General features: G+C 49.5%; 1 protein-coding gene across 5 annotated transcripts in view; it reads right to left on the bottom strand.

Moving 5' to 3' along the window:
• PIEZO1 (piezo type mechanosensitive ion channel component 1 (Er blood group)) overlaps positions 1-22,366 on the bottom strand; it is a 204,499-nt gene that overhangs the window by 5,212 nt on the left and 176,921 nt on the right. For all 5 annotated transcript variants that reach the window (XM_077450380.1, XM_077450398.1, XM_077450390.1 and 2 more), the window contains 14 exons: positions 21,447-21,653; positions 20,550-20,808; positions 18,203-18,391; positions 14,992-15,166; positions 14,609-14,717; positions 13,516-13,663; positions 13,083-13,297; positions 12,042-12,200; positions 11,136-11,283; positions 9,963-10,151; positions 9,782-9,874; positions 5,717-5,889; positions 3,125-3,247; positions 704-783 (listed from right to left, as the gene is read on the bottom strand). In XM_077450380.1, coding sequence (XP_077306506.1) covers positions 704-783; positions 3,125-3,247; positions 5,717-5,889; positions 9,782-9,874; positions 9,963-10,151; positions 11,136-11,283; positions 12,042-12,200; positions 13,083-13,297; positions 13,516-13,663; positions 14,609-14,717; positions 14,992-15,166; positions 18,203-18,391; positions 20,550-20,808; positions 21,447-21,653 — 2,267 coding nt within the window. The remainder of the gene's footprint in view (positions 1-703; positions 784-3,124; positions 3,248-5,716; positions 5,890-9,781; positions 9,875-9,962; positions 10,152-11,135; positions 11,284-12,041; positions 12,201-13,082; positions 13,298-13,515; positions 13,664-14,608; positions 14,718-14,991; positions 15,167-18,202; positions 18,392-20,549; positions 20,809-21,446; positions 21,654-22,366) is intronic.

Genomic DNA, 22,366 nt, shown 5'->3' with positions numbered 1-22,366 from the left:
GGGGTGGGGGGGGTCATCCTGTCAGTGCTCAGACCATACGCCGCACACTGCATCAAATTGGTCTGCATGGCTGTCATCCCAGAAGGAAGCCTCTTCTAAAGATGATGCACAAGAAAGACCACAAACAGTTTGCTGAGGACAAGCAGACTAAGGAGATGGATTACTGGAACCATGTCCTGTGGTCTGATGAGACCAAGATAAAGGTATTTGGTGTCAGATGGTGACAGGCGTGTGTGGGGGCAACCAGGTGAGGAGGACAAAGACAAGTGTGTCTTGTCTACAGTCAGGCATGGTGGTGGGGGTGTCATGGTCTGGGGCTGCATGAGTGCTGCCGGCACTGGGGGGCTACAGATCATTGAGGGGACCATGAATGCCAACATGTACTGTGACATACTGAAGCAGAGCATGATCCCCTCCCTTCAGAGACTGGACCGCAGGGCAGTATTCCAGCATGATAACCACCCCAAACACACCTCCAACACCACCACTGCCTTGCTAAAGAAGCTGAGGGTGAAGGTGATGGACTGGCCAAGCATGTCTCCAGACCTAAACCCTATTGATCATCTGTGGGACATCCTCAAATGGAAGGTGGAGGAGCATTATGGGATGTCAATCTAAAGCAATATTGGGTCACAAACTGCTTCAAACACAACAAAAACATCACAACATGGGAGGAAAGTGAAATGAAAGATTCTGACTGTACCTGGCTGCAGCTGCTTCACAGGGTTGGCTTCCGGGCCATTGGGGGCACGAATATATTTTGGAAATAAGTGTGAGACGCAGCTGTAAAACAAACAGAATCATGTGACCAATACCCAGAATACATTGCACCCGAAAGATTCAAAAACTTGCATGTTCTAAATAAATAAAATGCCCTAAAGCGGTGGCCAAGGGGCCGAATGTGGCCCTTTGCTTGACTTCATCTGGCCCCTGGGTCACCCATTCCCCCAACCAACCCCATCAATGGGTCACCCATTCCCCCAACCAACCCCATCAATGGGTCACCATTCCCCCAACCAACCCCATCAATGGGTTACCATTCCCCCTACCAACCCCATCAATGGGTTACCATTCCCCCTACCAACCCCATCAATGGGTTACCATTCCCCCTACCAACCCCATCAATGGGTCCCCCATTCCCCCTACCATCCCCATCAATGGGTCACACATTCCCCCAACCAACCCCATCAATGGGTCACTATTCCCCCTACCAACCCCATCAATGGGTCACCATTCCCCCTACCAACCCCATCAATGGGTTACCATTCCCCCTACCAACCCCATCAATGGGTTACCATTCCCCCTACCAACCCCATCAATGGGTCCCCCATTCCCCCTACCAACCCCATCAATGGGTCCCCCATTCCCCCAACCAACCCCATCAATGGGTCGCCATTCCCCCTACCAACCCCATCAATGGGTCCCCCAACCAACCCCATCAATGGGTCACCATTCCCCCCAACCAACCCCATCAATGGGTCACCATTCCCCCCAACCAACCCCATCAATGGGTCACCATTCCCCCAACCAACCCCATCAATGGGTCACCATTCCCCCAACCAACCCCATCAATAGGTCACCATTCCCCCAATCAACCCCATCAATGGGTCACTATTCCCCCTACCAACCCCATCAATGGGTCACCATTCCCCCCAACCAACCCCATCAATGGGTCACCATTCCCCCAACCAACCCCATCAATGGGTCACCATTCCCCCAACCAACCCCATCAATGGGTCACCATTCCCCCAACCAACCCCATCAATGGGTCACCATTCCCCCAACCAACCCCATCAATAGGTCACCATTCCCCCAATCAACCCCATCAATGGGTCACCATTCCCCCAACCAACCCCATCAATGGGTCACCATTCCCCCAACCAACCCCATCAATGGGTCACCATTCCCCCAACCAACCCCATCAATGGGTCACCATTCCCCCAATCAACCCCATCAATGGGTCACCATTCCCCCAACCAACCCCATCAATGGGTCACACATTCCCCCAACCAACCCCATCAATGGGTCACCATTCCCCCAACCAACCCCATCAATGGGTCACTATTCCTTCCATTAAAACCAATGAAGGGGCACTGATGCCGGGACATTTTCTACTCCCCCTAGCCAGTTTAGGCCGATACGTATACCAATATGTACCAACCAATATCTCTCCCTCCTCTGTCAGAACAGGGATCTGTTTGTTTACATTGACAGATCCCCATTCTGGCGCCACGATCGCGGGTGATAGGTGGACATAGTGGCCACGCACATCAGCTCCCCCACGTGTGCTTGCTTTAGTTGTACATCAGAGTGATGTACAGCTGCAGCAATTCGTGGGATCGAGCCGACCTGCCTCAGTATGACAGCGACAGCGGCTGGTTAGCAAGTGGTTAATTAGCATTCGTTACCAAATGTTATTGCTGCGCCGATATTCAAACAGCAGCAAGTCTGAGCGGGTCCAGAGAAGTCCCCCAGACTATTCCGGGGTCCTTCTATCCAGTCCTCATTGTGTCCTGTGCTCTTCTTGTAGAATATACAGTGACCCCACAGGGTTGTCACCCACATTGATCACGCATGCAGTGACCCCACAGGGTTGTCACCCACACTGATCACGTATGCAGTGACCCCACAGGGTTGTCACCCACACTGATCACGCATGCAGTGACCCCGCAGGGTTGTCACCCACATTGATCACGTATGCAGTGACCCCACAGGGTTGTCACCCACACTGATCATGTAAGCAGTGACCCCGCAGGGTTGTCACCCACATTGATCACGTATGCAGTGACCCCACAGGGTTGTCACCCACACTGATCACGTAAGCAGTGACCCCGCAGGGTTGTCACCCACATTGATCACGTATGCAGTGACCCCGCAGGGTTGTCACCCACACTGATCACGTATGCAGTGACCCCGCAGGGTTGTCACCCACACTGATCACGTATGCAGTGACCCCAGAGGGTTGTCACCCACACTGATCACGTATGCAGTGACCCCAGAGGGTTGTCACCCTCACTGATCACGCATGCAGTGACCTCGCAGGGTTGTCACCCACATTGATCACATGGAATACATTCAGGGTGATGCGTACAGGACAGGCGAGGACAGAAGTAGAGGAACTCACACTGGGGCCGAACGTTTCCCTTCCAGAAGATCAGCCAGCTGCATCCGCACCTCACTTCCCGGCTCCAGATCCTTGGTGTGCTTCTCAAACGTGTTCTCCACAGTGCCCCCTTTAGACAAATCCCTAAAATAACCAAAAGACACAATGACTAGTTTATCCATCACATGTGTTACATTCGATCCTTTTCCCTTATTGTATATATAAGTTACATGTTAGTAAACGTGTCCTACACTATATACACTTTATATACACACATTATATACTTTATACACACACATTGCACTTCTCATCCTTATGTATGCGGCACGAGGGAAGATACATCACCGGACACCGAGCAGCCTATTCACTAAACAGAAAAATACAAATCCAGAAAAGCCGGAGCCGATTTCATATATATATAATAGCAGCATGCAATCCTCTACATAACTATATAGACAATTGCAGCGCTTGGAATGAGACTTCAAAAGCTCTTTTTGTAGCATTCTGACAAATTCACCAATCACTCTGCAGAGAATAAAACCCCAAAGATACAGAACTCAATCTGTGGCAAAATAATCCATGAGGAACACGCATGTGGAAATTCTACGGCCACCAATATCTGTATTGATCCCGAATGCATCCCCCCGCCCCCCCCCCCCTCATTTCATCCAATAGGACGCTCTCAGGGGGTACCAGCATTGACATTGTAACTATCAGGTAAACGTTCGACCCAACCAAGAGATTATTATAGGAGAAGTCCGGACACAATAATATCAATGGAACAAAATCATCACAATTCAAACATTCATGACTTGAAGTTGAAGGCCGAGTTACATGTGAGTCCATTCAGGACAATGAATGCGGTACAAGCAACAAACCGTGCAATCTAATGTTCCAAAACACACAACGATACCGTACGGGGAACGACAATACCAGAAACACAACAATACCCTACGAGGAATGAGAATACCAGAAACACAACAATACTGTACGGGGAACGACAATACCAGAAAAACGATACCAGAAACACAACAATACCCTACGGGGAACGACAATACCAGAAACACAACAATACCCTACGAGGAACGACAATACCAGAAACACAACAATACCCTACGAGGAACGACAATACCAGAAACACAACAATACTGTACGGGGAACGACAATACCAGAAAAACAATACCAGAAACACAACAATACCCTACGGGGAACGACAATACCAGAAACACAACAATACCCTACGAGGAACGACAATACCAGAAACACAACAATACTGTACGGGGAACGACAATACCAGAAAAACAATACCAGAAACACAACAATACCCTACGGGGAACGACAATACCAGAAACACAACAATACCCTACGAGGAACGACAATACCAGAAACACAACAATACTGTACGGGGAACGACAATACCAGAAAAACGATACCAGAAACACAACAATACCCTACGGGGAACGACAATACCAGAAACACAACAATACCCTACGAGGAACGACAATACCAGAAACACAACAATACCCTACGAGGAACGACAATACCAGAAACACAACAATACCCTACGAGGAACGACAATACCAGAAACACAACAATACTGTACGGGGAACGACAATACCAGAAAAACAATACCAGAAACACAACAATACCCTACGGGGAACGACAATACCAGAAACACAACAATACCCTACGAGGAACGACAATACCAGAAACACAACAATACCCTACGAGGAACGACAATACCAGAAACACAACAATACTGTACGGGGAACGACAATACCAGAAAAACGATACCAGAAACACAACAATACCCTACGGGGAACGACAATACCAGAAACACAACAATACCCTACGAGGAACGACAATACCAGAAACACAACAATACTGTACGGGGAACGACAATACCAGAAACACAACAATACCCTACGGGGAACGACAATACCAGAAACACAACAATACCCTACGAGGAACGACAATACCAGAAAAACGATACCAGAAACACAACAATACCCTACGGGGAACGACAATACCAGAAAAACGATACCAGAAACACAACAATACCCTACGGGGAACGACAATACCAGAAACACAACAACTGACTGACTCTGGACACAAGGGAGTCTGGGTACACGGACATTACAGGCAGTGGTAGATGTCAGCCATTGTATGAAATGTGTGGCGGCCATCAAACAGAACATTGCATGCAATCTACAAATAATCAATGATCAAATAGATCAATAAACATTATCTGTCCTCCCCCTCCCCCCACCCAAGGGGCACCATTTACTGAACGCAGAGTGTTTTCCTGGACCAGGTGGAGATCATGACATCATCGTCCTCCACCCCTCTACCTCATACAGAGAACACTTTGTATTCATTGTTCTCCAAATGGCACCGTACCGAGTGAACGACCTCCTGTGTTCACAATGCAGCAGCGCAGCCACTCAGCATGGGAAGGGCACCCAGCGGCGATCGCTGTAGAATCGTTACCTAATACAGAGATTTGCAGCGATTTTGGTGGTCAGCGGATTTCTCAGAATGCTACAAGAAAACACTCCAAATGTTACAATCATTTATATATTTTTATTATTTATTTCTCAGACATTTTCTGACCTCTGGAAGTTCCAGGTGAGTCGAAGTGTAATCTCCGAAGATCCATTCCTCAGCTCATCCCTCATCTGATCCCGGCTGGGAGGACTGATTCCCCATATAGATCCCGAGTTGCCCTCTATTCTCGCCGTCACAATGTCCTCATAACTGTACAGAGTGATGAATTGCATCGCCGTCTACAAAGAAACAACATGACAAGTAATCTCATCCAATAATATACACACTTTTCTATGTCAGACAAAGGATAGCGCCCCCTTGTGGATGAATTGTGCATGGATTACATTCACCCCAGATATTCGCACTCCTGTAACCACCTTTATTATAAAAGTGTCCATAAAAACCAACAGCAATCACAACTGCAGGGAGGGGAGAAGCATTTTGCACCCACTACAGCTTCCTGGTAACATACAAAACAGCCCAACATGACCCCGTTATATGCCCATGGTAGAGACGACCGTCCATTCTGGTGGTGGGATTATTGGGGATTAGTCTTTGGGCATGAGAGATGTAAGGAAAAAAAGGGGATAGGAAGGTCCGTAGAAGATTTGGGATTACAAGGAAGTTTAGTGTTTGGGGTAAAATTTGGGTTATAGGGAAGGATAGGGTTGGAGTGTTGGGTATAGTGTAAGGGTTAGGAGGGCACAGTGTAAAGCTGGCCATAGAAAGTTCAAACCGGCATGTTAGATTTTTCATGCGATTATTGCTGGAGAATGTAGCCACGCGCAATGATCACTGATTCCCCCATCAACACCGAGTGATTTACGGGTCGCAGGAAAGAAAGTCACACCGTCTATGGCCAGCTTTAGTGTTAAAGGAAGGCGCAGTCCTAGGGTTAGAAAGACCCTCACGTGTCTCCTCATCATCAGACCCTCACGTGTCTCCTCATCATCAGACCCTCACGTGTCTCCTCATCATCAGACCCTCACGTGTCTCCTCACCATCAGACCCTCATGTGTCTCCTCACCATCACACCCTCACGTGTCTCCTCACCATCACACCCTCACGTGTCTCCTCACCATCACACCCTCACGTGCCTCCTCACCATCACACCCTCACGTGTCTCCTCACCATCAGACCCTCACGTGTCTCCTCACCATCAGACCCTCACGTGTCTCCTCACCATCACACCCTCACGTGTCTCCTCACCATCACACCCTCACGTGCCTCCTCATCATCACACCCTCACGTGCCTCCTCATCATCACACCCTCACGTGCCTCCTCATCATCACACCCTCACGTGCCTCCTCATCATCACACCCTCACGTGTCTCCTCATCACACCCTCACGTGTCTCCTCATCACACCCTCACGTGTCTCCTCATCACACCCTCACGTGTCTCCTCATCATCGTCAGACCCTCACGTGTCTCCTCATCATCGTCAGACCCTCACGTGTCTCCTCATCATCGTCAGACCCTCACGTGTCTCCTCATCATCGTCACACCCTCACGTGTCTCCTCATCATCATCACACCCTCACGTGTCTCCTCACCATCACACCCTCACGTGTCTCCTCATCATCGTCAGACCCTCACGTGTCTCCTCATCATCACACCCTCACGTGTCTCCTCATCATCATCACACCCTCACGTGTCTCCTCACCATCACACCCTCACGTGTCTCCTCACCATCACACCCTCACGTGTCTCCTCACCATCAGACCCTCACGTGTCTCCTCACCATCAGACCCTCACGTGTCTCCTCATCATCAGACCCCCACGTGTCCCTCATCATCAGACCCTCACGTGTCTCCTCACCCTCCAACCCTCACGTGTCTCCTCACCCTCACGCGTCTCCTCATGATCAGACCCTCACGTGTCTCCTCATCACACCCTCACGTGTCTCCTCACCCTCCAACCCTCACGTGTCTCCTCATCATCACACCCTCACGTGTCTCCTCATCATCACACCCTCACGTGTCTCCTCATCATCACACCCTCACGTGTCTCCTCATCATCACACCCTCACGTGTCTCCTCATCATCACACCCTCACGTGTCTCCTCATCATCATCACACCCTCACGTGTCTCCTCACCCTTTGACCCTCACGTGTCTCCTCATCATCAGATCCTCACGTGTCTCCTCATCATCACACCCTCACGTGTCTCCTCATCATCACACCCTCACGTGTCTCCTCATCATCACACCCTCACGTGTCTCCTCATCATCACACCCTCACGTGTCTCCTCATCATCAGACCCTCACGTGTCTCCTCATCATCAGACCCTCACGTGTCTCCTCATCAGACCCTCACGTGTCTCCTCATCATCACACCCTCACGTGTCTCCTCACCCTTTGACCCTCACGTGTCTCCTCATCATCACACCCTCACGTGTCTCCTCATCATCACACCCTCACGTGTCTCCTCATCATCACACCCTCACGTGTCTCCTCATCATCACACCCGCACGTGCCTCCTCATCATCAGACCCTCACGTGTCTCATCATCACACCCTCACGTGTCTCCTCATCATCACACCCTCACGTGTCTCCTCATCGTCAGACCCTCACGTGTCTCCTCGTCGTCAGACCCTCACGTGTCTCCTCGTCGTCAGACCCTCACGTGTCTCCTCGTCGTCAGACCCTCACGTGTCTCCTCGTCGTCAGACCCTCACGTGTCTCCTCGTCGTCAGACCCTCACGTGTCTCCTCGTCGTCAGACCCTCACGTGTCTCCTCATCATCACACCCTCACGTGTCTCCTCATCATCATCACACCCTCACGTGTCTCCTCACCATCACACCCTCACGTGTCTCCTCACCATCACACCCTCACGTGTCTCCTCACCATCAGACCCTCACGTGTCTCCTCACCATCAGACCCTCACGTGTCTCCTCATCATCAGACCCCCACGTGTCCCTCATCATCAGACCCTCACATGTCTCCTCACCCTCCAACCCTCACGTGTCTCCTCATGATCAGACCCTCACGTGTCTCCTCATCACACCCTCACGTGTCTCCTCACCCTCCAACCCTCACGTGTCTCCTCATCATCACACCCTCACGTGTCTCCTCATCATCACACCCTCACGTGTCTCCTCATCATCACACCCTCACGTGTCTCCTCATCATCACACCCTCACGTGTCTCCTCATCATCATCACACCCTCACGTGTCTCCTCATCATCATCACACCCTCACGTGTCTCCTCACCCTTTGACCCTCACGTGTCTCCTCATCATCAGATCCTCACGTGTCTCCTCATCATCACACCCTCACGTGTCTCCTCATCATCACACCCTCACGTGTCTCCTCATCATCACACCCTCACGTGTCTCCTCATCATCACACCCTCACGTGTCTCCTCATCATCAGACCCTCACGTGTCTCCTCATCATCAGACCCTCACGTGTCTCCTCATCATCAGACCCTCACGTGTCTCCTCATCAGACCCTCACATGTCTCCTCATCATCACACCCTCACGTGTCTCCTCACCCTTTGACCCTCACGTGTCTCCTCATCATCACACCCTCACGTGTCTCCTCATCATCAGACCCTCACGTGTCTCCTCATCATCCGACCCTCACGTGTCCCTCATCATCAGACCCTCACATGTCTCATCATCAGACCCTCACGTGTCTCCTCATCATCACACCCTCACGTGTCCCTCATCATCACACCTTCACGTGTCTCCTCATCATCCGACCCTCACGTGTCTCCTCATCATCAGACCCTCACGTGTCTCCTCATCATCACACCCTCACGTGTCCCTCATCATCACACCCTCACGTGTCCCTCATCATCACACCCTCACGTGTCTCCTCATCATCAAACCCTCACGTGTCTCCTCATCATCCGACCCTCACGTGTCCCTCATCATCCGACCCTCACATGTTTCCTCATCATCCGACCCTCACGTGTCTCCTCATCATCAGACCCTCACGTGTCTCCTCATCATCACACCCTCACGTGTCCCTCATCATCACACCCTCACATGTCTCCTCATCATCCGACCCTCACGTGTCTCCTCATCATCAGACCTGATCAGGAAGTGTGTTTGGCCTCTATGTGGTGAATGTTCTGGTGATCAGCAGCCGTTGTGTCCCTTTCATTCTCTATCAGGTACTTACTGGCTGTCTCTCGAATTCATAGGTGAGGTCCTCATACTGTTGCTGGGTGAAGGGCTGGATGGAATGCTGCTGGGCACTCATGGTGAACAGAGGCTGGAAGAACATACCATGAGGTGAGGTAAATGCTGAAGAAAGGCTGACAATATAAAAATAAGGATTTCCCACTTATTGTCCTACTTACCTCATATCCTCCCAACTTGAAGGTCACGGTCACATCAATAGGATGGTTAACCACGCCTACCACAGAGCGCACCAAGGACATAAAGAGCAAAGGGAACCAAATGATGCAGATGAGGAAGACGATAATCAGACCGCCCATCCCATATTTCACCATCTTCTTCTTCTTCTGACCTTTGGGCTGAGGATATTTCTGTAAGAAGGAAAGCCGTGTGATAAAGACATGAAGCAGACGCCTCCCATGGGCTCCTCAGCCATCTCCTGGTACAGCGATGATGTGGCCATCAGATCCAAGCTGAAGGCTTTCCCTCTAGGTACATGAGGAGAGGTGTGCCCTACCTGACTTGCTGCACCTTATCGCTATTCCTTTTTAGTTGTTGGGATCATCAAATGCATATGGTGGGTTATTAGATGATCATTGGTGGGACAAGGATGGCTGATCTCATACAACTCACACTTCTCATGGAATTATGTTTCTGAAATGATATAATGGCCGGATCCCCTCCCTCTTTAGTGGTAGTTTGTGGTAAGTGGTTATATACCCGAGGGCACATAATGTACGTGGTACTTCTCTTCTTGTCTGCGGTAGTTTTCTCCGTACTACCTATTTGGAGACTCCAATAAAAAACGATTGAAAAAGAGAACAAAAAACAGCTTCAGCTCACATAGGAAGGTTTCTTCACAGTAAGAGCTGAGCAAATGTGGAATAGACTCCCTGCAGAGGAGGTTCTGACCAGATCAGGAGATTTCTATAAGAAAGGTCGGGATTCTTTCCTAGATACACATAATATAAACGGGTATACATTATATACATTGTATACAATATATGGGTACTGACATTTATAGGTAAAGGTGATCCAGCAAAAATCTGATTGCCTCTCGGGGGGATCAGGAAGGAATTTCTTCCCCTGCTGTAGCAGGTTGGATCATGCTTTGCCTTCCTCTGGATCATATGTGGATATGGGATTGTGGACGTGGGATTGTGGACGTGGGATTGTGGACGTGGGTTTGTGGACGTGGGTTTGTGGACGTGGGTTCAGCTAGATGGACTTGTGTCAAGCTAGATGGACTTGTGTCATTATTCAACCTGACTGACTATGTAACTATATGTAGCTTCTGCCTGTGTAGAGGATGGTCGCCCTCTTTACTTTTCCGGGTGTCAGAGACATTTTCCTACCTTCTCTGTCTCCCGGCTACACTTGATAATAAAGATGTTGGCATAAATGTCCTCCACGCACATCCAGTTGGAAAGGGAAAGGGTGGTGTCAGTCCATACCCAGTCCATGACGGCTCTCAGCTCCACCAGGAAGGGGACCAGCCGGAATCTGCAACATAAAAACAGTATCAGAACCATCTAGAAAACCATCAATAATACAAGCAACTGTCATATATACCGAGGATGCAAAATTAAAGGAACACTCCACCTGCCACGTATTTCTCAGCTTTGGGTGTGGGCCGGGTGGTTGAATCTCAGAGCGGCTTTACAGCTCACTCCACTCCCAGCAATTCCAAGGGAATGCGAATAGTTAACATTTCATCTATTTTTATATTACAGAAATGACTCAAATTAATGCTACAGAAGGAAAGAGACCATGACTGGGGCAGCTACATCACATGGCTGGGGCAGCTACATCACATGGCTGGGGCAGCTACATCACATGGCTGGGGCAGCTACATCACATGGCTGGGGCAACTACATCACATGGCTGGGGCAACTACATCACATGGCTGGGGCAACTACATCACATGGCTGGGGCAACTACATCACATGGCTGGGGTCCTCTAGAGGTTTAATGCACACCTATGCTCAAAAATGGGGTCCTAAGCAAGGTAGCAGCTTTAACCGACCCCCCATTGATAAGGATTACAATAGACAGAGATGATCCAACTTCCCAAACACGGATGTAATGACACTTCACAGGAGGCTGCTGGGAAATAAACGTCATTTTCTGTCCCAGCAAAGTGACCCTTCCGTCCTCTGTAATCCCCTCTCCCCCCCCCCTCCCCCGGCCTGAAACCATCATCTCTGAAGAGGCCGGAGGTTGCAATGATAATGAAATCAGACGCCCCGCGATCTTCTCACCCCTGGAAGAGGAAGAGGTTGACGTGGTTGTATTTCTTGGTCAGGAAGTTGCCTAAAATGCGGGTTGGGTATCCACAGCGGATCTGATAGGCCGACAAAGCAAAGTAGATGCACTTTACAAAATACCAAAGCTGAGCCACCGTGTTCTGGCTGAACATCCTGAAAATCAGAGAAAAGAAACAATATCAGTCCCGGGACTCGGCCCATATACGTAGGATAGAGTCCTAGACCTCGGCCCATATACGTAAGATAGAGTCCTAGACCTCGGCCCATAAACGTAGGATAGAGTCCCGGGACTCGGCCCATATACGTAGGATAGAGTCCCGGGACTCGGCCCATATACGTAGGATAGAGTCCCGGGACTCGGCCCATATACGTAGGATAGAGTCCCGGGACTCGGCCCATATACGTAGGATAGAGTCCCGGGACTCGGCCCATATACGTAGGATAGAGTCCCGGGACTCGGCCCATATACGTAGGATAGAGTCCCGGGACTCGGCCCATATCCGTAGGATAGAGTCCCGGGACTCGGCCCATATCCGTAGGATAGAGTCCCGGGACTCGGCCCATATCCGTAGGATAGAGTCCCGGGACTCGGCCCATATCCGTAGGATAGAGTCCCGGGACTCGGCCCATATCCGTAGGATAGAGTCCCGGGACTCGGCCCATATCCGTAGGATAGAGTCCCGGGACTCGGCCCATATCCGTAGGATAGAGTCCCGGGACTCGGCCCATATCCGTAGGATAGAGTCCCGGGACTCGGCCCATATCCGTAGGATAGAGTCCCGGGGCTCGGCCCATATCCGTAGGATAGAGTCCCGGGACTCGGCCCATATCCGTAGGATAGAGTCCCGGGACTCGGCCCATATCCGTAGGATAGAGTCCCGGGACTCGGCCCATATACGTAGCATAGAGTCCCGGGACTCGGCCCATATACGTAGCATAGAGTCCCGGGACTCGGCCCATATACGTAGGATAGAGTCCCGGGACTCGGCCCATATACGTAGGATAGAGTCATCGGGGTCCTCCGCTCTTCCTCACCTCTCAGTCACCGCTGGAAGGATGAAGAACATCCAGACGTGAATCCCGATCACCAGGATCACCTGGAAAATCAGCTTCCCCAGGACGGTTTTGCGGAGGTACAAGGCGCGGTCGATCACCATGGTGGAGAACTGGATGAGGAGCATAACCAGGAAAGCTTCGGGGACCTGATCGTCAGACAGCGAGGAGGTGATGTCCGCAGCCGCCGAGTGTTTCTAGGACAAGGGACACAATATAGGAGGTCAGGACAGAAGGCACCGAGGAGAAGGAGGCCTTCTACATTCACACAGAGCAAAAGTGAGGACACCCGCCTTCAGACACGCCCACGAGGAACTTACAATCCATATCATGGAAGCACTTGTTTTTTGACTTGCACTGTCTGCCTGGTTGCTATGGGCAACAATTATTCTTCTCCATCCCTTAGGTCACTTACCCCAAAGGCCCAAAAGCCAAAGACGATGATGACAAAGTCCACCACATCGGCCAGGAACATGAGAGCGTAGACATCTGTGGCCGCTCGATACGGAGTGTGGAGGATGTCATGGAAGAAGGACTTCACAGGCTGGTACACCCCCTTCGCCCTGCAAGGAACACGCAATATTCCATAAAGATTTCATACAATTACATGTGCAGATATTACTGGTATTGATTGGTGATTGGATATGATAGGAGGATCTCATGTGGGGGAGGGGATGTGCAGATATTAGTGGTATTGATTGGTGATTGGATATGATAGGAGGATCTCATGTGGGGGAGGGGATGTGCAGATATTAGTGGTATTGATTGGTGATTGGACATCATAGGAAGATCTCATGTGGGGGAGGGGATGTGCAGATATTACTGGTATTGATTGGTGATTGGATATGATAGGAGGATCTCATGTGGGGGAGGGGATGTGCAGATATTAGTGGTATTGATTGGTGATTGGACATCATAGGCGGTTCTCATGTGGGGGAGGGGATTTGCGGATATTAGTGGTATTGATTGGTGATTGGACATCATAGGCGGTTCTCATGTGGGGGAGGGGATGTGCAGATATTAGTGGTATTGATTGGTGATTGGACATGATAGGCGGTTCTCATGTGGGGGAGGGGATTTGCGGATATTAGTGGTATTGATTGGTGATTGGACATCATAGGCGGTTCTCATGTGGCACACAATAGTAGAGGAGGATATCGCTGGTTTCCATCAGGTAGTAATTTGGGGATTGGAGACGTGGGACTGAATTCTCCCCAATAGAACGTCTCACTCTTCTGGCAGAAAAGTCGTTTCCTGCTTCAGTCTCCACACCACAATATAAATGACAAATCCAACATGGAGGGAGAGACCACCCAACCCCAGCAAATAGAAGACTTCCTCTGATTGGGTGGTTCCCAGTGCTGTATACTGGACGGAGCATATACTATATACAGTATACACATGTGTCGGAGAAGGAAATTGTTTGGTTGGATGAATTTGGTCCAAACAAACAAATGAAAGGTAAATGAAGGGGGCGGAGTTACGCTGGACGCCTTTTATGTTCTTACATTCGAATGAAGACGGTTTCCACTTTCAGTCCAATCATCTTCATTCGGACAGCCGCCGGCTCCCTCTTCTTCCTTTTCTCAGGATCTCGATGTTTCTCCTTCTCTGCGTCTAGAGAAGAAGAAAGAATGAAGGTAATATCGCCGCGCCTGAGAGGAGGTTGGAATTGCAGAAAAAACTTTTTTTTCCTCAACTAACGGCCAATAGATTTGTAATTCACCAATAAAGTAAACCTGTCATGAGGCAAATCCCAGCGGGGCGTCCGCTGAGCGCAATCTCCTGAGAAAAGGATTCACCATTCCTCTGCCTGATGGTAAATCTGACCTTCTCTTCTCAGATAATAGAATATCAGGAGGTCTAAAAATATCTCCAGAAATATTCTCACCTTTGTCGGTCTCGCTGGTCTGCGAATTTCCCCTCTTGCGCCGGCGAATCAGAGAACTGCGGCTCCCTTTGGGGTCTATGTTGGAGGCGGGGTCTGCTTCCGCCCGGCTCGGCTTTCTCTCCTTCGGAGGTTTCTGCACCGGATTCATATCTTCCCGATCCCACAATCCATAACTCTGAAAAGACACGAATACCCTTCCCCCATGAATGCAGGCAAAGCCACGTATGAAGGTCATTGGGGGTAGTGATGGACGGGGCGCTCTTTGCCGTCGGGTTCTATTGGTCACACCTTATAGTTTGCACTCACAACTCTACATGGATATTAGGTATTATTTAAAGGGGAACTCCACCCAAATCTGACATTTCAGGTTTTGGCAGATGTTGCAGGTAAACTACTTGGCGGTTCTGTCCACCATTCAGGACTCTATGGTGGAGACTTCGGGGTCTGCACACCTCCCCTTATAAAAGGTTTCCACTCTTCTTCTTGAAGTAATAAAAGTTCATCATCACTTGAGGCACTTTATATATCTGTGGAATTAATCTTGTCGGGACATCTGTGGTATGACCACTAGATGGCGTCTTGTATATATTTGGATGACAAAATAGTGTAGCGCTAATTCATCCAGAAGAAATATTAAAATGCTGGAACAATGAGAATGTAATCAAAAAGTGACACCCGTGACGGTGAAAACTCAAATATTCCAAAAAAAAATTATAAATATACAGATAGGGCCTTTATAAGGTATCCCCCATACAAAGCAATATGATCAAGAGTCCCACAGATAGTCCAATCAGGTGATAAATGCCACACTGTATCACGCTGGATCTTGAATGGATCTCAAAGGGATGGAAATCATATAGGAGGATGAAACACTCACCAGATGTGTTGGATAGGAATATCTTATGGCGATGTATCATACGGGTTTGTAGCGCTACAAACACCGAACCAGGCTGGACCCGGCCTCCGGACTGAGGGACGTTTTGGATCAATCATTTGATTGGACTGTCTGATCTGTGGGACTGTTGATCATATTGCTTCGTATGGGGGATGCCTTATAAAGGCCCTATCTGTATATTTATGAATTTTTGGGGAATATTTGAGTTTTCACAGGTGTCACTTTTTGATTACATTATCATTGAGCATATTAATATTTGTTCTGCATGAATTAGCGCTGCACTATTATGCTGTATATAAATTTTGGACTTTGTTTGAGTGTTAGCAGCTTTTTTTTATTTTTTTTTTTATAATTTTTAGGTTTAAGCGCAGTTTTTTTCACTTTCATATATTTGGATGACCACTAGATGGAGTTTACCTTATTTATCTCATGCTGCTAAATTATGCCTAAGAATCACCACATGAGGGCGCTCTGTTTTTATTATGATATGTATTTGAGGATGGTTTTTAATCAAATTATGTTATTATTAAAGAAGATATAAGTGTTGTCATATATTAGAAGTAATAAAGCGCTAAAACGGCGTGATGATCCTATGATCCCCGATGTTGCCTAGGCAACCGGCACGCTGGCTAAAGTGCAAAAGTTCAGTCACATGGCCACCCTTGAGAAAGTCACGTGACATGTGACGCAACGCATCGGGAGGAGCCTGGTGACGACATCTGTAGTGCTGTAAGCATACGAGATGCGGAGTGAGGAGATGATCGCGTCCGATCGTTACATTTAGCTCCAGCTGATATTTTAACCAATGTGAGTGAGATCATCCATTTTCGGAGATTTTCACTGTTATCAGCATTGCGGTAATGACGCGTTTCCCTTCTATTTTTACTCTTATGTGATCTCCACCACAAACCATACCACTGAAACGGAAATCAGTCGGCAGGAATCTGAGCGAGGCGATTGGTCAGGATTGCGGTGAACTGGCTGGATTTATTCAGGAGGCGTGGTTTGAATATTGTTCGCACACCGAGGAAATATTTTCTTATCACTCAAATACTTTCAATGAACTTTTTATTACGGGATATTTGTCATTTATTTATTTATTTTTACCATGGAAAATCTACATGTAAACATATTATTTTTTCACGTATTATATTCCCGGCAATATATTTGGTTTATTCTCTGTGGATGTTTGCAGCAATTATGGTGGGATTGGTGTGATAATAGCAGTGTGCTGTGCTGTGTTGTGTTGTGCTGTATTGTGTTATGCTGTATTGTGCTGTATTGTGTTGTGCTGTGTTGTGCTGTATTGTGTTATGCTGTGCTGTGTTGTGCTGTATTGTGTTGTGCTGTATTGTGCTGTGCTGTATTGTGTTGTGCTGTATTGTGTTGTGCTGTGTTGTGCTGTATTGTGTTGTGCTGTGTTGTGTTGTGCTGTATTGTGCTGTGCTGTATTGTGCTGTGTTGTGCTGTGTTGTGTTGTTAGCAGCGGTCTGAAACACTGTTGTCTCTTTACATTGAATTTTTGGTGTCAGATGACTATTTTGATGGTTGCAGCTTCATTCATTTCATTATTTGTTGTTTTAGCTTTTTAAGTATTTAGTATCAGCGATTGAGTCATTTTTACGTCAATAAAAGTTCATCGCTCTAGGATAATCGCGTCTCCTCATATCAGCCGTCTTCACAAAGGGCTGGGTGACGGCAAAAGAGACATGAAAATAAGAATCACCTTTTATGTCATAAAAACAGAATCCAAATACATCCCCGGATCAGTGAACATGCACCACTAACGCGTTTCACATAAATCACGATGCTTACTCATAGCTGAATAAGCACCGTGATTGATGTGAAACGCGTTAGGGGTGCATGTTGGTCTGCACTGATCCGGAGATGTATTTGGATTCTGTTCTTAGGACATAAAAGGTGAAGATTTGGGGTGTGGCTATCCAGTGTTCTTATTTTTATTTCCACTCTCCTTGTTGGATTCTTTATTCATTCCATGTTATAAAGAATGAAATAGAGAAGCCGAGACACACAAAGGTTGTCAGGAAAACTCTCAGAGGGAAATCTCACTACCGGTGCATCCAATCAGAGAAAATCCAGCAGCCGACTCCGCCCACTAGATTCCGACCATCACCAAAACTTGTTTGGGGCAACAAGCAGACAATGTGGACTCCCCACAGACATTCATGTTCTAGAAAATGCAAACATGGCGGCTGCACAGCTATGAAATGTTCATAGAGAGGAGAGGTTGTCACTTGTAATGAAAGGAATGATATTCTATAGATCGTTCGATAGCTATAAGGGGAATCAGCTTACCATGAGCAGCGATCGGTGGAAGAAGAGCGCCAGCAGCTGGATCAGGTCATATTTGACATAAGAGTCGCTTTTCTCCACCCCGAGAATGCGCGGCGGGAAGAAGGGTTTACCTTCAAAGCGCACAAGAACCGTGTCGCTATTCCATGGGAAGAAGCCGAACTGACAGAGATACTTTATCACCACCATGATCTGGAGGAGAAGAAGACAACATGGAGGAGAAGAAGACAACATGGAGGAGAAGACAACATGCAGGAGAAGACAACATGGAGGAGAAGAAGACAACATGGAGGAGAAGAAGACAACATGGAGGAGAAGAAGACAACATGGGGCAGGTCAGGCATGGAGGCAATCGTATATGAAATACCATAATAGTCCAATCTTTATTCTTCTCACAAATCGCATATAAAGAGTGGGAGCTGCTAGACAGAGGAGGCCTCGAGTCATATCGACAACCCCAAATGTATTTTTATTTTTGGAAAGACCCAGACCACCAACAATGGTCTCCCTTCTCTACCATAGTGACGGAAGTGCTGATGAGAAAACTGCCCCCTACCTTTCATGTGACAAAACTGCCCCGCCAACCAGCTGGAATGGACAGTGTATGGTGGGAGGAGAGAAGACCAAGTGACCATGAGCCTGACGGACAGGAACTCTCCTCCAGTCTGAGGCGGACACTTCCTGCCCCAAGTCTCTCCCCCCCTCCCCTCCAGACTAAGCGGACACTTCCTGCCCCAAGTCTCTGCTCCCCCCCTCCCCTCCAGACTAAGCGGACACTTCCTGCCCCAAGTCTCCCCCCCCTCCCCTCCAGACTAAGCGGACACTTCCTGCCCCAAGTCTCTGCTCCCCCCCTCCCCTCCAGACTAAGCGGACACTTCCTGCCCCAAGTCTCTGCCCCCCCAGTCTAAGGTGACACTTCCTGCCTCAAGTCTCGGCTCCCCCAGTCTAAGGTGACACTTCCTGCCCCAAGTCTCTCCCCCCCTCCCCTCCAGACTAAGCGGACACTTCCTGCCCCAAGTCTCTGCTCCCCCCCTCCCCTCCAGACTAAGCGGACACTTCCTGCCCCAAGTCTCTTCTCCCCCCCTCCCCTCCAGACTAAGCGGACACTTCCTGCCCCAAGTCTCTGCTCCTCCAGTCTAAGGTGACACTTCCTGCCCCAAGTCTCTGCTCCCTCCAGACTACGGTGACACTTCCTGACCCAAGTCTCTGCTCCCCCCCTCCCCTCCAGACTAAGCGGACACTTCCTGCCCCAAGTCTCTGCCCCCCCAGTCTAAGGTGACACTTCCTGCCTCAAGTCTCGGCTCCCCCAGTCTAAGGTGACACTTCCTGCCCCAAGTCTCTCCCCCCCTCCCCTCCAGACTAAGCGGACACTTCCTGCCCCAAGTCTCTGCTCCCCCCCTCCCCTCCAGACTAAGCGGACACTTCCTGCCCCAAGTCTCTGCCCCCCCAGTCTAAGGTGACACTTCCTGCCTCAAGTCTCGGCTCCCCCAGTCTAAGGTGACACTTCCTGCCCCAAGTCTCTCCCCCTCTCCCCTCCAGACTAAGCGGACACTTCCTGCCCCAAGTCTCTGCTCCCCCCCTCCCCTCCAGACTAAGCGGACACTTCCTGCCCCAAGTCTCTGCCCCCCCAGTCTAAGGTGACACTTCCTGCCTCAAGTCTCGGCTCCCCCAGTCTAAGGTGACACTTCCTGCCCCAAGTCTCTCCCCCCCTCCCCTCCAGACTAAGCGGACACTTCCTGCCCCAAGTCTCTGCTCCCCCCCTCCCCTCCAGACTAAGCGGACACTTCCTGCCCCAAGTCTCTTCCCCCCCCTCCCCTCCAGACTAAGCGGACACTTCCTGCCCCAAGTCTCTGCTCCTCCAGTCTAAGGTGACACTTCCTGCCCCAAGTCTCTGCTCCCTCCAGACTACGGTGACACTTCCTGACCCAAGTCTCTGCTCCCCCCCTCCCCTCCAGACTAAGCGGACACTTCTTGCCCCAAGTCTCTGCTCCCCCCAGTCTAAGGTGACACTTCCTGCCCCAAGTCTCGGCTCCCCCCAGTCTAAGGTGACACTTCCTGCCCCAAGTCTCGGCTCCCACCAGTCTAAGGTGACACTTCCTGCCCCAAGTGTCTGCCCCCCCTAATTTACATGCAGGGCACAGGATGCATGGATTTCAATTAAGTTTTTGTTTAGCACATTAGAGCTGACGGCTCTAATTGGCTTAAAAAAGGGTGGGGCTCGGGGAGCAGAGCACTGTCTCCCTCAGGGGAGGGGACGTTACTGGTACATACCATACGTTCTCCTTTATAGCTGTGAATGGTGGGGACAACCTACCTTCTGTAACACAATTCATGGAAGCTCAGGACTCACCTCAGTGAACACAATGGCCGTCATCCAGAATTTCTTGCTTGGCCGGTGGATGGACAGCATTGCCCAGAGGAAGACCAGGATGGGAAGGAAGAGGGAGACGAGGGAGGCGCTCACCATGTTGTTCAGGATGATAATAAAGTAACAGACGAGCTCTGAATGGGCCGCCACCAAGTGGTAGAGTGCAAACAGCAGCCTCAGCGGGCGGCTCTGTGACCGGAAGAAATGACTCGATTCTGAGAGTTCTGGGAAGGTCAGCGGCCTGAGAACAGAGAAGAGAAGAAGGAGAAGATCAATGAGGCCAATACTGAAGACCACCAACACAGACCGCCCTGTGCGCTGCATAGAGGAACCCCCATGGAGATCTAAGAACATGGAGGCGGCTTCTGCTGAGCTCCCCATCTGAACCTTCTCCGGATCATCCAACCTGACCTGTATGTTCATTCCAGATCAGCCAATCAGAAAGCACAAAAACACCCAATGAACTCGCAGTCTTGGAAGGAATTCAGCATTTCTTCCGGTATTGGCTTCCTGAGCAGCAAAGTAATGCAATCCATCCTAACCAATCAGAATCATTTTGTACAAAACTGTCATCAGTAAGAGGAGTTCAGATTGGCTGCCATGTTCCTTAAAGTGGAACTAAACCCACCAATTTATCAGTTTCCCAAAACCGTTCCATACAAGGAATGCAACGAATGATAACATCCGCCCTCCCCCCCGACTGTCTGCTGCCATATCACCATGACAACTGCAGATCAAACAGAGGCCAAGATGGCGGCTTCCTTGGCTGTAAAGGACAGGAGGGTTTAGTTCCACCTTAAAGAAGTCCATATTTTATACACCTTTCTAACACAATAAAAGGATATTATACAATATGGTGATGACCTTTCCCTCACTTACCTGCATATCAATAATTCACTGGCGGTACGGGAGCGCTTTGCTGGTAGAACCTCCAGAGTGTCTTTTCCCAGGGAGACCTCCTCCTCCCCCACAGGGGTGGAAATCTGCTCCATGCTGTTACTGCGGGTGTTGTAGCCGGTGCTGAGCGGAGTGATTATATCCGTACCGTCCACCATACTGCTGATCCCTTCCTCCTCGTCACAGCCACTGCGGAAGACACGAGGAATGACATGGGACATGAGGTATGATACAGGACACGAGAAATGACACAGGACACGAGGAACGACAAGGGACACGAGGAACGACAAAGGACACAAGGAACAACAAAGGACACAAGGAATGATACGGGACAGGAGGACGACACGAGGAACGATAATGGATATGAGGAATGATATGGGATATGAGGAATGACACGAGGAACGACACGAGACACTAGGAACGACACGGGCCACGAGGAAGGACACGGGCCACGAGGAAGGACACGGGCCACGAGGAAGGACACGGGCCACGAGGAATAATACAGGACACGAGGAACGAGATGGGATGTGAGGAAGGACACGAGGAAGGACACGGGACACGAGGAACACAGGAAACGAGGAACGTCACGGGATATGAGGAATGACACAGGACACGGGGAATGACACAGGACACGAGGAATGACACAGGGCACGAGGAATGACACAGGACACGAGAAATGACTCAGGACACGAGGAACGACAAGGGACACGAGGAACGACAAAGGACACAAGGAACAACAAAGGACACAAGGAATGATACGGGACAGGAGGACGACACGAGGAACGATAATGGATATGAGGAATGATATGGGATATGAGGAATGACACGAGGAACGACACGAGACACTAGGAACGACACGGGCCACGAGGAAGGACACGGGCCACGAGGAAGGACACGAGGAA

The sequence above is a fragment of the Lithobates pipiens genome, unplaced genomic scaffold (genome assembly GCF_037356315.1).
Source record: "Lithobates pipiens isolate NorthernLeopardFrog02 unplaced genomic scaffold, aLitPip1_a1.2 Scaffold_10, whole genome shotgun sequence".
Taxonomy (NCBI): Eukaryota; Metazoa; Chordata; class Amphibia; order Anura; family Ranidae; genus Lithobates; species Lithobates pipiens.
This window is presented reverse-complemented; position numbering and strand designations above follow the sequence as displayed.